At 48.4% G+C, this 12,298-nt stretch overlaps 5 protein-coding genes across 5 annotated transcripts; 2 read left to right on the forward strand and 3 right to left on the reverse strand.

Annotated features, from left to right (window-relative positions):
• The first annotated feature begins 126 nt into the window (after positions 1-126).
• On the forward strand, positions 127-1,865 carry EDB91DRAFT_1118444 (uncharacterized protein). Its single transcript, XM_041318087.1, has 2 exons — positions 127-373; positions 429-1,865. The coding sequence occupies exons 1-2, from the start codon at positions 134-136 to the stop codon at positions 1,743-1,745; spliced, it is 1,557 nt and encodes a 518-aa protein (XP_041179957.1). The 5' UTR covers positions 127-133; the 3' UTR covers positions 1,746-1,865.
• Positions 1,866-2,528: 663 nt separating this feature from the next.
• EDB91DRAFT_1080014 (uncharacterized protein) lies at positions 2,529-3,738 on the reverse strand (the record flags this gene model as incomplete). Its single annotated transcript, XM_041315184.1, has 5 exons — positions 2,529-2,671; positions 2,734-2,815; positions 2,876-3,149; positions 3,223-3,302; positions 3,427-3,738. The coding sequence occupies 5 exons, from the start codon at positions 3,736-3,738 to the stop codon at positions 2,529-2,531; spliced, it is 891 nt and encodes a 296-aa protein (XP_041179958.1).
• Positions 3,739-4,122: 384 nt separating this feature from the next.
• Positions 4,123-5,362, forward strand: EDB91DRAFT_1080015 (uncharacterized protein; the record flags this gene model as incomplete). The annotated part of the gene is made up of 5 exons (XM_041315185.1): positions 4,123-4,248; positions 4,596-4,624; positions 4,866-4,938; positions 5,188-5,236; positions 5,277-5,362. 5 exons carry the CDS (start codon positions 4,123-4,125, stop codon positions 5,360-5,362), a joined length of 363 nt encoding a protein of 120 aa, XP_041179959.1.
• Positions 5,363-7,663: 2,301 nt separating this feature from the next.
• EDB91DRAFT_1049197 (uncharacterized protein) lies at positions 7,664-9,010 on the reverse strand (the record flags this gene model as incomplete). The annotated part of the gene is made up of 7 exons (XM_041313455.1): positions 7,664-7,927; positions 7,983-8,167; positions 8,227-8,355; positions 8,408-8,483; positions 8,560-8,736; positions 8,788-8,888; positions 8,941-9,010. The coding sequence occupies 7 exons, from the start codon at positions 9,008-9,010 to the stop codon at positions 7,664-7,666; spliced, it is 1,002 nt and encodes a 333-aa protein (XP_041179960.1).
• Positions 9,011-9,741: 731 nt separating this feature from the next.
• On the reverse strand, positions 9,742-12,052 carry EDB91DRAFT_1236126 (uncharacterized protein; the record flags this gene model as incomplete). Its single annotated transcript, XM_041321411.1, has 9 exons — positions 9,742-9,921; positions 9,982-10,020; positions 10,071-10,135; positions 10,182-10,438; positions 10,493-10,595; positions 10,633-11,055; positions 11,104-11,570; positions 11,725-11,884; positions 11,941-12,052. 9 exons carry the CDS (start codon positions 12,050-12,052, stop codon positions 9,742-9,744), a joined length of 1,806 nt encoding a protein of 601 aa, XP_041179961.1.
• Positions 12,053-12,298: the final 246 nt, after the last annotated feature.

Raw genomic sequence — 12,298 nt, forward strand, 5'->3', positions numbered from 1 at the left:
TATAAAGAGGCGCTACTGTATCACTATCTTGAGGATCGCAGTCTCTGCGAATCCTAGCACCAAACAGTGCAAGTACAGTCGGCTCCCATCGCATCTTTTCTGTTGATTTTTAAACTCGTCAGTTAGGTCTATAATGCACCGCGCTCTGCAGTTGGACGACATCATTTACATACTCTTCCGCCATGTTAATGAACTCAAACCATCTACGAAATATTCAGTACTAGGGGATGTTGGGCGGAAGACTCTTGCGACTCTTGCAAGGACGTGCCGAACATTCCACGAACCCGCCTTGGACGTGTTGTGGGGAGATCTGTACTTTCCGCACCCCTTGGTAGAATGCTTACCGAACTCGCGCGATCAGTGGTACCTGGATGTACGTTTAGTGCAAAAGAGCTCTTTACTGAATACTAACAGCTGAATATTACTAGGATCATACGAATATCCTGACCACTAGCGATTGGGAAGTTCTGCAGAAATATGTCCCGCGAGTCCTGTCTTTGACAATATACCAGTGCTATTCAGAGGCACCCTTTTATCACAACGTCTTGACTGCTCTTCGACAGCAGCCCGTTGCTCAGCCTCCCCTCCCAAATTTGCAGCGTCTTGATTGCCGCTACCTCATCCCTGAAGACTATCCCCTCCTCGATATTTTATTTGTACCATCTATGACAGATCTTACTCTCGAGATTCTTCCTGTCAGTTTTCCCAATATTCCACTGTTCATCTCACCTCTTGCCACTTTATGCCCTCGTTTAACATCTCTCCACCTTTTCGGTTATGGGTCGCACGAGCCCATCAAGGCCGCTGTGTCAGATGTAATCATGGGCCTCCCTCATCTGAAGATGCTTCAATGCGATGAACTCAGCCAAGCAGCGATCACTTTCGTTGCATGGCACCCATCGTTGACCGAACTGGATATCAGTATCCCGAGTGACCATCAATACGATTTTTCACAGTTTCCGCATTCCACTCTCCCTCGGATTCCACCTTTTTCCCGGATCAAAAGCTTTGGGATGAATTCCAGTCATCTGACTGACATCACTGCATTTATTCAGGCAGTCCAACCCTCGCCTTCTCATTTGCATATTAAGGCGGTCCAAGGGCCGTCATCTCAAGGTTTACAGGAATTTTTCAGCACCTTGTCAAATCAACGGAGATGTGATTCTATGCAGAGTCTTCGATTCCAGCCCAATAAACGTTTCCCAGCTGCATCCATCGATATGGATACCATCAAACCTTTACTTCGCTTCTCGAAGCTGCGAGAGCTCCTTCTCTCGACACTCGGGTCCTTTCAATTCTCAGACGAGGAGCTCGCTGTTATGGGTTCTTCTTGGCCTTGCCTTGAAGTCATCACCCTGAATGACGGTGATGGGCCCTGGCGAGTAAGGCCATCCCCCATCACTCTGCGCGGCCTCCTCTTACTGGTGGATAAGTGCCCTCGTTTGAGGAGCGCTCACCTAGCTATCAACGCATGTGTGTTGGAGGGGATAGAGGAGCCTCCTGTATCGATGGTTGGCGCCAATGACCTTCAGGATCTCGTGCTTGTGGAAACAACCGTCGAAAATCCTAGAGCTTTTGCTCTCATCGTCTCTCTAGCTTTTCCGAAGGTGAAGGAGGTAGTAATGCCCCATTCGTGGTGGCGTATTTCGTCTGACGAGCCTAAGTGGGGCAAGGTGAATGAATACCTCGAGATGTTCAGGTCATCCGAGGGGGACATTGAAGGATCTAGTTGTGTTGGTGCCTGAAAGCTGGTTCTCCGTCTCCCGTGTACCAATGCATACTAACATATTTTGATTGATGTAGTACAAGTGATTGCCGCTGCGGGGCTCGTCTGATCAATATGATTGTATTTAACAACCTGAGAGGAAGAATGCCTTGTGCGCACGATCCACTTCAAGCGTGTCCTCAGAGTGTAAACAAGAAAATTGGATTTAAAAACTACAGGTAGTCTTATTTATAGGAACACTGTCAAGAAATGTGTAAAAGATGAGCCCATAAGTGATAAAAGAAACGGACAGTCCAATATTGTCTGTCAAGTACCGATACCCCCTGGCGGGGGGTGGTGTAGGCAGGGATTTGCCAGCGTTTGTGTAGCTTATAGAACCTTCGGGCATTGTCGTAGGTAGCACCATCATTAGCTCGAGCCACACCAGCTCAGTCTGCCAGAGGCAGGCTCATTGCCAGTCGCCACCAGTCCACCAATAAAAGCAAAAAAAGGGCAGTACCGGCAATAAAAGGAAAAGAAACAAATCAAAAGTCGTGGGTAGCAGAGATGAATCCATAAGTAAAAAGAGAAACGGGCAGTACCGGCGATAAAAGGAGAAACAAACAAATCAAGGCCTTTACATGCAAAAGAGATAGAAGGGGCTTTGGGTAGATGTGTGCGGGACCGCGGGGGGTGGCCTGCAACTTCTTGGAAAGTGGAAATCCAGGTCGTAGGGGGACCTCTGACCGCAGAGACAGGCTAGGCGCGTAGAAATGTGCTGGTCCTTATTGAGTAGCGTGATGGTCAGTCTTGAAGAAGAGTGCTATGTAGCCGAGAGTCCTCGATTGGTCGTGTTCGGAAGCGAAAGCGATGGTGGTGACAGCATTGATGTGAGACCCAGCTCCGCCATGGCAGCGGCCCAGCCGTCGACGAGGGCCGCTCGGTCGACGAGGATTTCATCGTAGACTTATTCAAGGTGACCTATATGAAATGAGTAAGCGATGCGGGTGACACGAGAAATTACTCACTAATCATAATATTGTCTTGCTTGAGGTGTGAATGCGCGATGCTGTCACGCACGGCAATCAAACGAGAAGCTCTAGGACCATACTAACAAATTGATACAATGAGCGTCGTACTCGGTTTAGCGACAGGTACCTGAATACTAACCTTTTGTTTGCTGAGGTGCGACCTTTGATGTAGAAGCGCCGTAGCAGGGTGAGGTAGGAGTCTGTTGGTGGCGCGCTTCATATCCGGAGGCTTTAGATGCGGTCTCGTCGTCCAAGGCAATTCTTCGATGGGACTGGCAGATCCAAGATGAGCGGCGAGGTTGGGAATGGCGGATGTCGTCTGGTGTAAGTTGTCGACTAGTAAAATAAACGGCTGCAAAGTGGGACCATCTGAGTCGCCGGGGGTGAGAGTCTTCATTCCTGGGGGTGGGTTGCTTGAAAGTTTGTCCTAGAGATTCAAACATTGGTAACTGATGAAGTTTAGTGCACTGTGCGGCGGCTTCGTACCTCGCGGAGAGTGCTTCCGTCACCATGACTTTGGTGTCTGAGTCAATGCTCGGAGACGAAGTCGTCCGAGTCGTCGTGGGCTACGACAGTAGTGTCAGAATCGAGCAAGAAGCATTTGGGCCTCGGAATTGGTGTTGAAGTTAGCCATGGAGAGTAGGGTGTAGTTGAATATGCAGTGATTGGCGAGACTTCGGTTGCGATTACATTTAACGAGGATGATGCAGGTGGGGTAGAGATGTCGCCAGTGAAGGGTGGATTGGGCTGAGCCAAGTCGTGCTTCGGAGCAAGTTCCTTGTTGAAGTCGCTGAGAGTTATGCGAGTCGCTTTGTTGGAGGCTGAAACGAGAATTGCTGGAGATATACACATGTTTGATGCAATGGCGCCAAGATTGGACACGCTCTTCGTGCCGTGTATAAGTTGAACGGTGGAATCCCAGACAACTTCTTTGAAACACGCGACAGAGAGATATGAGGCAATAGTGAGGCGGGTAGCGCCGTTGACCGCAGTGGTGATCATGACGGAAAGGATGGATGGAGGTTAAAGCGTTGGACGAAGATCGTAAAGATAAGTACGCGCAAATCGAGGATGACCGTGACACTGATACTTTGCAGCGAGCGCGATATTATATCCTCCTAGATTAAAAATTAAACCTTGCGGACGGGGACCAATGATCAACAGACTCGATTGCAACACGTCAGTCACGTGTTGGTAAAGTCAACCCTTATATGACGGCGAACAGTGCATGATGTTACGCGCCAAGATGTGTAGAATAAAATTACTTACAACAACTGAGCTAGTGCCTCCACCACAACTTTCATGCTCCATACTCCAGGATCAGCGACCCACTCGATCTTCAGGTTTGTGCTATCGACGTACGCGCTCCTGTCAGCCTTCACTTCCATGTCCTTCGTCACCTCAGTAGCCTCTCCAGCAGCCTTCACAGTTGTTGCAAGGCCAGACAGCAGCACACCGATAAACGCAAGCAAGGGGGTCGACAAGAGTACGAGAAGGATGGAGGGCCCAAGCGTAAGTATACAAACGAACTAGAGCAGCTTCTAGTGCCATGCACCATACTTCTTGTGTGGCAGTCTCTGAGGAGCTTTTATGAGCGCTTGGGCGAGGGCAGAAAAGAAATTTCTGATACATAGGGACTATGAGGCAATAACTAGAGCGAAAGGGAACTTCACTGACAAATAGAGTGCTCTATTTGTTCCTCCCATTGCATCCTCAGCGATACGAGAGACCAGGAGGGAATGTTGGGCAGAAAACTCTTGCGGCCCTTGCGAGAACATGCTGAATATTGCGTGAACCCGCCTTGAATGTGTTGTGGAGAGATTTATACTTTCCACATCCTTTGATATGATGCTTGCCAGACTCAGGTCATCAATGGTGGCCTCTACAGGTCGGTTTATCATGACAGCCTGTTGGTGATGGGGTACTTATGTACTAACAATTGTCACATACAACTAGGATATACGCGGTTTGACTGCTAGAGATTGGGAGGTCCTGCAGAAATATGTCCCGCAAGTCCTGTCTTTGACTTGCCATTCAGAGGTATCCTTATATCGCAAAGTCTTGGTGGCTCTTCGACAGTTACTCGTTGCTCAGCCTCCTCTCCCAAACTTGTAGCGTCTTGATTACAGCCATTTCATCCCTGAAGACTATGCTCTCCTCGACATTTTCTATGTGCCATCTCTGAAAGATCTCGCTATCAAGGTCAATCCTGCCAGTTTCCCCGATATCTCATTCCTCTTGCCACTTTATGCCCTCATTTGACATCTTTCCATTTTTTTTCGGTTATGGTTCGCACGAGCCCATCAAGGCCACTGTGTCGAATGTAATCATGAGCCTCCCTCTCCTGTGTCGATGGTTGGCGCAAGCGACCTTGAGCATCTCATACTTGCAGAAACAATTGTCAAAAATCCTCGAGCTTTTGCTGTGATTGTGTCTCTGGCATTCCCGAAGGTAAACAAGATGGTGGCACATGCTTTATGGCATATCACTGATGACGAGGGTCAGTGTGGTAAGGTGAATGAGTATCTCGAGGTGTTCAGATTGTTTCGAGGACATTGGAGGGCCCAACACGGTGAAAGCTGGGTTTCCGTCTACGTACTGGCCAAAGTGTTTTGTTACTTCGTAAACAAGGCATGATATTCTTGGTATATTTCACTTGTTTGTGTTTTGTGCCTGGCAAGTGAATCGAGAATTTAGAGTCTGTGTTCTTAGACTACGTTCTTAGAAGCAGTCCATAACTCGATGTCTTAGAGTATTGCTTCACAATTGTGTCTACGAGGGGCAAGACCTTCTCGGCGAAAATGATTGCGCTCTCTGAGAAAAAGCAAAATAAATATTGAGACCCGTAGGTCTACCACTCCGGGAAAGCGTGTCATCCTTGTGCAGGGGCCATGCTAATCTTCTCTGTATCGTTCCAATTTTTCGTATGTCACCCCGAAGGGGACAATGTTGAGTGTAAGAAGGAAGTCGACGCTAACACAATATTGCATTTGTATCAGACGCCGGGTTTTTGAAAGTTACCTAATTTGGCAGGCCCTGATTGTCAGAGAGGGTTATTCCGGCCCTGCATGCTGTGTGCACACTTGTTGATTTAGTGGTTCAAAGACCTGAGGTCTCAGATGTATGTGGACGACTACAAAATGCCACGGCCCACAACCCGGATCCGCGGAGAATAACGTTCGTCACCGCCTAGGATGATCGATGATTGCGCATGTTGTGTGCACACTTGTTGACTTGGTGGGTGAAAGACCTAAGGGCTGAGGCTGCGCCATTACAAGGGTGATAGCGATGAAATTTATGTGCAGGTGTGCTGTCTCCTGTGACCTGTCTGTACGAGTTGATAGGGAGCCGAACAGACGATCATCACAGCCGCTGCCACCTGTTTTATTACGCGGGTGACAACTCTCTACGGCGTTCCATAAAATAAGCTCGACCTAGTCATGCGGTTCCATGGACGTTTGTCTCACAAAGGAAACATTATATTATCGCGCCTGGGTGCCAATTAACCGACTTCAAGTTTCAATATTTCATCCACAGCGAGGTGACCATATTTGATCGTTCTGATCAGTCACATCTGCAGAATCTGCACAGATCTATATGTACGTGCGATATATTTTTGCGCAATATCACTGCTACATTCCGATGATACGCATAAATTTGTGTCGATCCACCGCACTTCCACCACGATGCTCCACCTCCATGTACATCACCCAGAGGCTATGGTCACCAGGTGAAAGATACATACTCCACCTTCTATAATGTACTAGTCCCTACATTCTCAGCCCTTCTCATAGCAGCTTCCTCTCATTCGACAAAAGAAAATTAGCATTCATCCAGTCTTCATGCATATAACACACTCCTGAATCACTAGGACAATTCTGAATCGAGAATATTCGAACCAAAGTCCACTCTTGAGACTAGAACCGATTTCTAAGACCGCAGTCTGACAAGTCGCGGATATGCTCCTGTTAGAGTGGCCCCACTGCTGTGATCTGATTTGAAGGCTGCAAGCAAGGCCATGCTCGATCATCGTCAGCTGAAGTTGTATCATTGCAAACGCCATCACATTAGCCATTCACGGAGTCTCGGGAAAAACCATAGTGCTAGTAAACAGCGACGACCTGCAGAGAGATACTACCCCTGATACTAAACTTAATCGTCACATTATGCACCGAGACCATAGGTTTCGTACACGATATTCCATTGTGCCTCTGCCCTAGCCTCAGAGTCTCGGCTTCGTTTCAACACTGATCTGTGCCTCATGACCGCAGCTCGTGGATGGAGCAACCCCAATGGTGCCCTGCATAACGGTCCTTCTCATTGTATCTATCCTACGGCTCAACGCATGGCCTTTCGACTTCGCCGCTCTGCTGCACCACACACCATTGACTTCCCTTCTGGTGCGTGTTTTGCTCGTCTGACCTGGACGTGGATGGAGGTCTAGCGAAGCCATCAGAGGCACAACCCTCGGCGTGGAAGACACCCTAGGATTCGGAAAGTTATCGTTTCTCTTTGGGTGGTCGTCGTAGCCTACGCTGGATCAGCCGCACTCGTCATGTACATCTGGGACAATTACGGCGGTTACAAATCCAGTGTCCGGCTCACCATCCAGACGTGGTCGTTGCTCCCCACCTCGAAAACCATTCGTGTCAATGTACAGGGGTGGATTCTGGCCTTCGTCAACGTTCAGGGACCGTTGATACTTGAACTGCATTGCTCAGAGCTCATCGCGAATGTCATTCGAGATGAATGACAGTGGAGATGCGCTACCGGAAGGAAAGGACTTAGAACGTCGACGACCCCATTTTCACTGGTTCGCGCTATCTTCTACTTGTCTTTGCGAAGCCTCTGCTGCGCGATTCATTCGTGTCTGGCTTTTTATTAAACATAATTATCAATAATTCAGACTGAATTTTTGTTAGGTTAACTATACGTTGCAAGATGCTTCTTCCACAGACTCCGCCTTGTGGGTCAACGTTCTGTCTCCATTCACTACTCCACACGGAGTACCCTCGTCCCTGTGCGTGAACTGAGATATATGGACCTGCACAGGCTTCATAGAATATCGGTTTCCTCTGTGGGTCTCACTGGTTGTGACACCACTGGCCACCAGGGAGCGAGTGTGGGCGGTATTTCTGATTGTGAGGCGAATAAGCACCATGTAGAAGGCGATCGAGATGATGGGCATGGTCTAGTTGGTCGAGGGTCAGCAATATCTTATAGCGGGTGTTAACGGTGATAATCACCATGTCTAGCAAAATATACTGTCCATTGCTCGAGCTAATGAAACAGATTAGGGTGGAAAAGAGCGTCGCAGAGTACACCAAAGCGGTGTCCACAAGTACGCGGACTATAGGCATAACAGGGCTTTTCGTAGTGCGCATTGTAGAGACATTGCGCTCAATCGTCCAGACACGATATGCTAGTAATCCTGGTCAAATTCAGTTGCTGTGAGGCCTCAACGTCACGTTCATGTAGAAGTATACTTACCTGAACTTGTCAAATTAGTTGAAATTGTCAAGAAAAAGAATGGCATCACCCATTGTCCAGCCATATTAGTGTAGATGTCCCCTGCACCAGTCGCCCGCGAAGCAAAATAGGCGGTAGCGAAACCAGTCACTTTGACTCAAAATCAGAACACAGGACTGCCTGGGCACGATTGCAACCTGACCTGCGATACCGCACCACAACATGGTTGGTAGGATGATGACCCAGACTGATCGCCAAACGATATAACAGCGATAAATCTTTTACATACCAAGCAAGGCGGCATTCTTTGAGCTTAGAGGGTTTAAAAGCTGACCAATAAGAAAGTTGACACACCACCACCCAATCGCCAAGCAGAGTTTGCAAGCCGTATATTGCATACTTGATGAGATATGTTTTTTGATTAATGTCTTCGAAGAATGCTACGGGTCCGCCAGGGGTGTCGCGATACTTCACCAGTCCATCTTCGAGACGAATGATGCTGACGACCATGTACTTGAGAGAATTCAGCAGCTGGCATCGGGTGTAAAAGGCAGGGATCTCACTGCGGTACTCAGTATCAACAGCAGGATTGCCACCACAGGCGATGGGGCGATTAACATCCTGCACGCCATGTTTGCATATCAATGCCCACATGGTACCCATAAACATGAGGACCGAAAAACCTGGCCCCTAGCTTGGTGGGTATCGGACGGAAGAACCAATTAGGATACTCACCGTATAAAATACCTTCCAGCGCGGTGGAGATTATAGTAGCAGCATCCATGGGGATGCCTGTTGAAGCCATGGCGAAAACGATGGGTGAGGTGTAAGATGGTGGTCATTCTCATAATATATCATAGTAGTAGGAATAACGTGATAGAAACATATTTGTCTCATGTGCCAGCGAGCCAGTTCCAGCGATCGAGGTTGTTGCCTGCCCAGAGAGCCGACGTGTGAACTATGTTGGATTTTCAAATTGATGGAGCAGGGGCGTGGCAGCATGTGGCAGGGACATTGCAAACAGAAGTCGAAACATATGGTACTCCTCTGAGAGTCATATCGGATGCTACCGCGGCCTATTGCAAGACGCCAACCAAGTGAAGGATTGTACATGCAGATGGTCGTCCGGATCACAGGTAAAGTAGATGATCGGTGAATGGAGTGCCTGAGCCTTGAGGAGACAATTATAAAAATTGCGAGTAAGACAATGGCGCCGATCTACACGGACAATTAATTGGAATCAGTGACATGGTGCACAGCACGCTAAGGATAATGCAAGCATTTGGCACATTCGACTCGATCTCAATTGATTGTTATATATCAATGAGATAGGATGGACGACAAAATATGACCATGCGTTATATGTAAGTATGTATAGGTATTAGGAAATGATGAAGAGCATGAAAGAAAGCATTGAGATCAGATCAACCACACCACCCCAATAATGAACCAAGAATGCGAAAATATCAGCGGTGAAGGATGAAATAAATGTACACGAGGGGTCGTCATATCGCTGTCCAGTGGGTGACGAGGATATCATATAACCCCGCTTCTATTTGGCGGGGGGAAGGCGGAGGACATCGGTGAAACCTGATTTTGGTTCGCACTCTCAGTGTCCAGGGAGACGGAGGGTCCACCGCTAAGTGCGGGCGCGGAGCCTGTGCTCGGTGTCGGCGGCACTGCGCCGGGAGTAGGTACCTTGCCAATGAACCATGACTAGTAAGTAGCGAGGGATTGTCAGTGGGGCTTCGTAAAGAAGAAAAGCGTAAAACGCACAGGTACCCATCCTCGATCGCCACCATCTTCTTTGACAGCCTACATGACGAGTGAGTTGCGGCATGTCATGGACGGAAACTATATCTTACATATGACCAGTGATTGTATTTCTTGAACACCCTAAGCGCATCATCTTTCACTAAATCCAACTCCTCTTCAGCCCTTCTTCTTGTAGTCCATCAGGGCTATTCCCGGGAAACTCGTCGATATAATACTGAGAGGGAGGATGGGCGTCTTAGAATCAGCTGCTAATGGCAAGTCACAGGAACCTGATGCCTTGGAGGCTGCGGTAGCCTCTGCAATAGCGGATGCAACTGGAACATTTGTCTCAAGGAGGCAACCTGCAGGTACCCAGCCCTGCTTTGAGGTATCCGTGTCGACCACACCTGAACCTGTCGGGTCACGTTGCACCACCCACCATCCTCGTGCGCGAGACAAAATAACAAATGTATCACCACTAGATGAGACATAAGTATAGGTACCGCTGGTCGCTAGAAAAAAAAACACCTACACAACCACATCAAACTCATCTTCCTGCTCTGCCATATAAGGGTATATTGCAACCGCGTACGATACCCCAGACATCGGCGGCGGCATCTCCCTCCTCGCCGTGTCTGCATCAGCGGTGCTTCGTGATCCGTGTTTTTGAACCTTCTGCGGTGCTCGTATGACCCACGAGCGTTGTCGAAGATGAACACGTGTCTCTGATATTCACAGCATCATGCTCTTGCTTCTCCAGTATCGGCGACATCACCTCTGGCCATCCAGCTTGTGGTGTGGTACCTGTTAATGGGGGTGCGGGAGGTGAAATGTCATTAACTTCTAATTTCGGTGGTCGCGCGCCTGCCCTGCCCTGCCCTGACGCTGAAGACTTGTTGTTGGATTGGCTGGATGATGACTCGGAGGCAACGGACGCCTTGCGGAGAGCGTGTTTTTGCTGTGCGACGGCGATGGGAGACCGGATATCCTTAATGTGCTTGAGCATGAAAACAGGGTTCTTCTTTGCGTCTTTGAGTTTCTGGAAGAGTAGAAGAGGCTTTTCATCGTAACTGAGACATCGCTCGATGCGGTTTCCTGCAGGCCAAATAAGATATTTTTGTTCGTAAAATCTCGACTACTTACCTGGGGAACCATAACATATGAACATGGCATAATTTTGCCAATTATCGTTGTTGATCTTGTACTTCTTAAGGGCCGCGGGAAGCACTTTCCACGTCGGGTCCTCTAGACTGACCTTGAAACTCTTAAGATTGTCAGTGCTCTCTTGCCGGCTGGGTCGTGATGACGTTGAAGGTGACGGTTGAATAGGTGACTCTACAGGTGCTGGTGGATGCTTGTGGGATTGATTATGCTGCAGCCCGCGACTATGAGATATGTCAGGGTCTGTTTGTTGGGGGGAAGGGTGGGGGGATTCGACGTCGGGTTTGGTTGGTGATTTGGTGGGATTAACATACTGAGCCCACTTGAAGGAGGGTTGTCGCTTTAGTGGAGCATGGTTAATCTCGTCAACAAGCAGTTGGAATCTTTCGTTTAGACGTTTGTTGTCTTCTTCGAGTGAGTGAACCTTTTGTGCTGTCGTAGGGAATGATCTTAGAAGAGCATCATGGTATGGAAAGGTTGTTGACGAACCTTGTGCCTTAACGAGGTCGTGTAGCTTCTCCACCGTTACACTGCGTTCCTGGACTTCGGCTAAGAGACAGAAGTTAGAGTCTAAAGTAATAGTGATGGCTAAAATGCGCACACGGAGGAATGTAGTGGTCGGCCTCAACAGGCACATGGTGAGCGAGCTTAGCCTGATAGACGGCCTTAAGTATGGCCAATCTCTGACCCACAGTGCTTATCCCGATTGCCTTGAGATCCTCCGCATCCAGCAGGCAAAGGACGTCACCGGATATATTATGCTCTGATTTATGGAATGTAATTCAGCGTTTGCACCTTCAAAGAGGACACGAGTAGAACCTTTGATCTGAGCTTCATACTGCGAAAAACCAAGGCTTGTAAGCCATCGGTGAACATGGTCTTCATCCCAATTCAAGATGCTACGTTCGCCGTTGGCAATATCCATGGCCATGGGGAACCAATGGGGAACAGACAAGAGCTGCTTGACAGAGACCTGACACCTGCCAGTCAATTATAGTTTACCACGCGCCATAATGGATCAAGCCACTTCCAAATACTGGGGGTGGAATTATAGGTGTACGGCCATTGTCTCAACTAACTTCTACATCGAAGTCTACCTTCGGAAGTGTATTCAATTTCCACTTCGATTTGCCTCGCGGCAACACCAGAACTTGACAGGACGTGAATATTTGAATCC

This window comes from Suillus paluster (assembly GCF_016628075.1).
Source record: "Suillus paluster strain FC165 chromosome Unknown EDB91scaffold_12, whole genome shotgun sequence".
Taxonomy (NCBI): domain Eukaryota; kingdom Fungi; phylum Basidiomycota; class Agaricomycetes; order Boletales; family Suillaceae; genus Suillus; species Suillus paluster.

Bases quoted from the DNA above. Each gene is read 5' to 3' on its own strand.
- EDB91DRAFT_1118444 (XM_041318087.1), top strand. From the start codon at position 134: ATGCACCGCGCTCTGCAGTTGGACGACATCATTTACATACTCTTCCGC. The intron at 374-428 runs GTACGTTTAGTG...GAATATTACTAG, and splicing joins GCGATCAGTGGTACCTGGAT to GATCATACGAATATCCTGAC.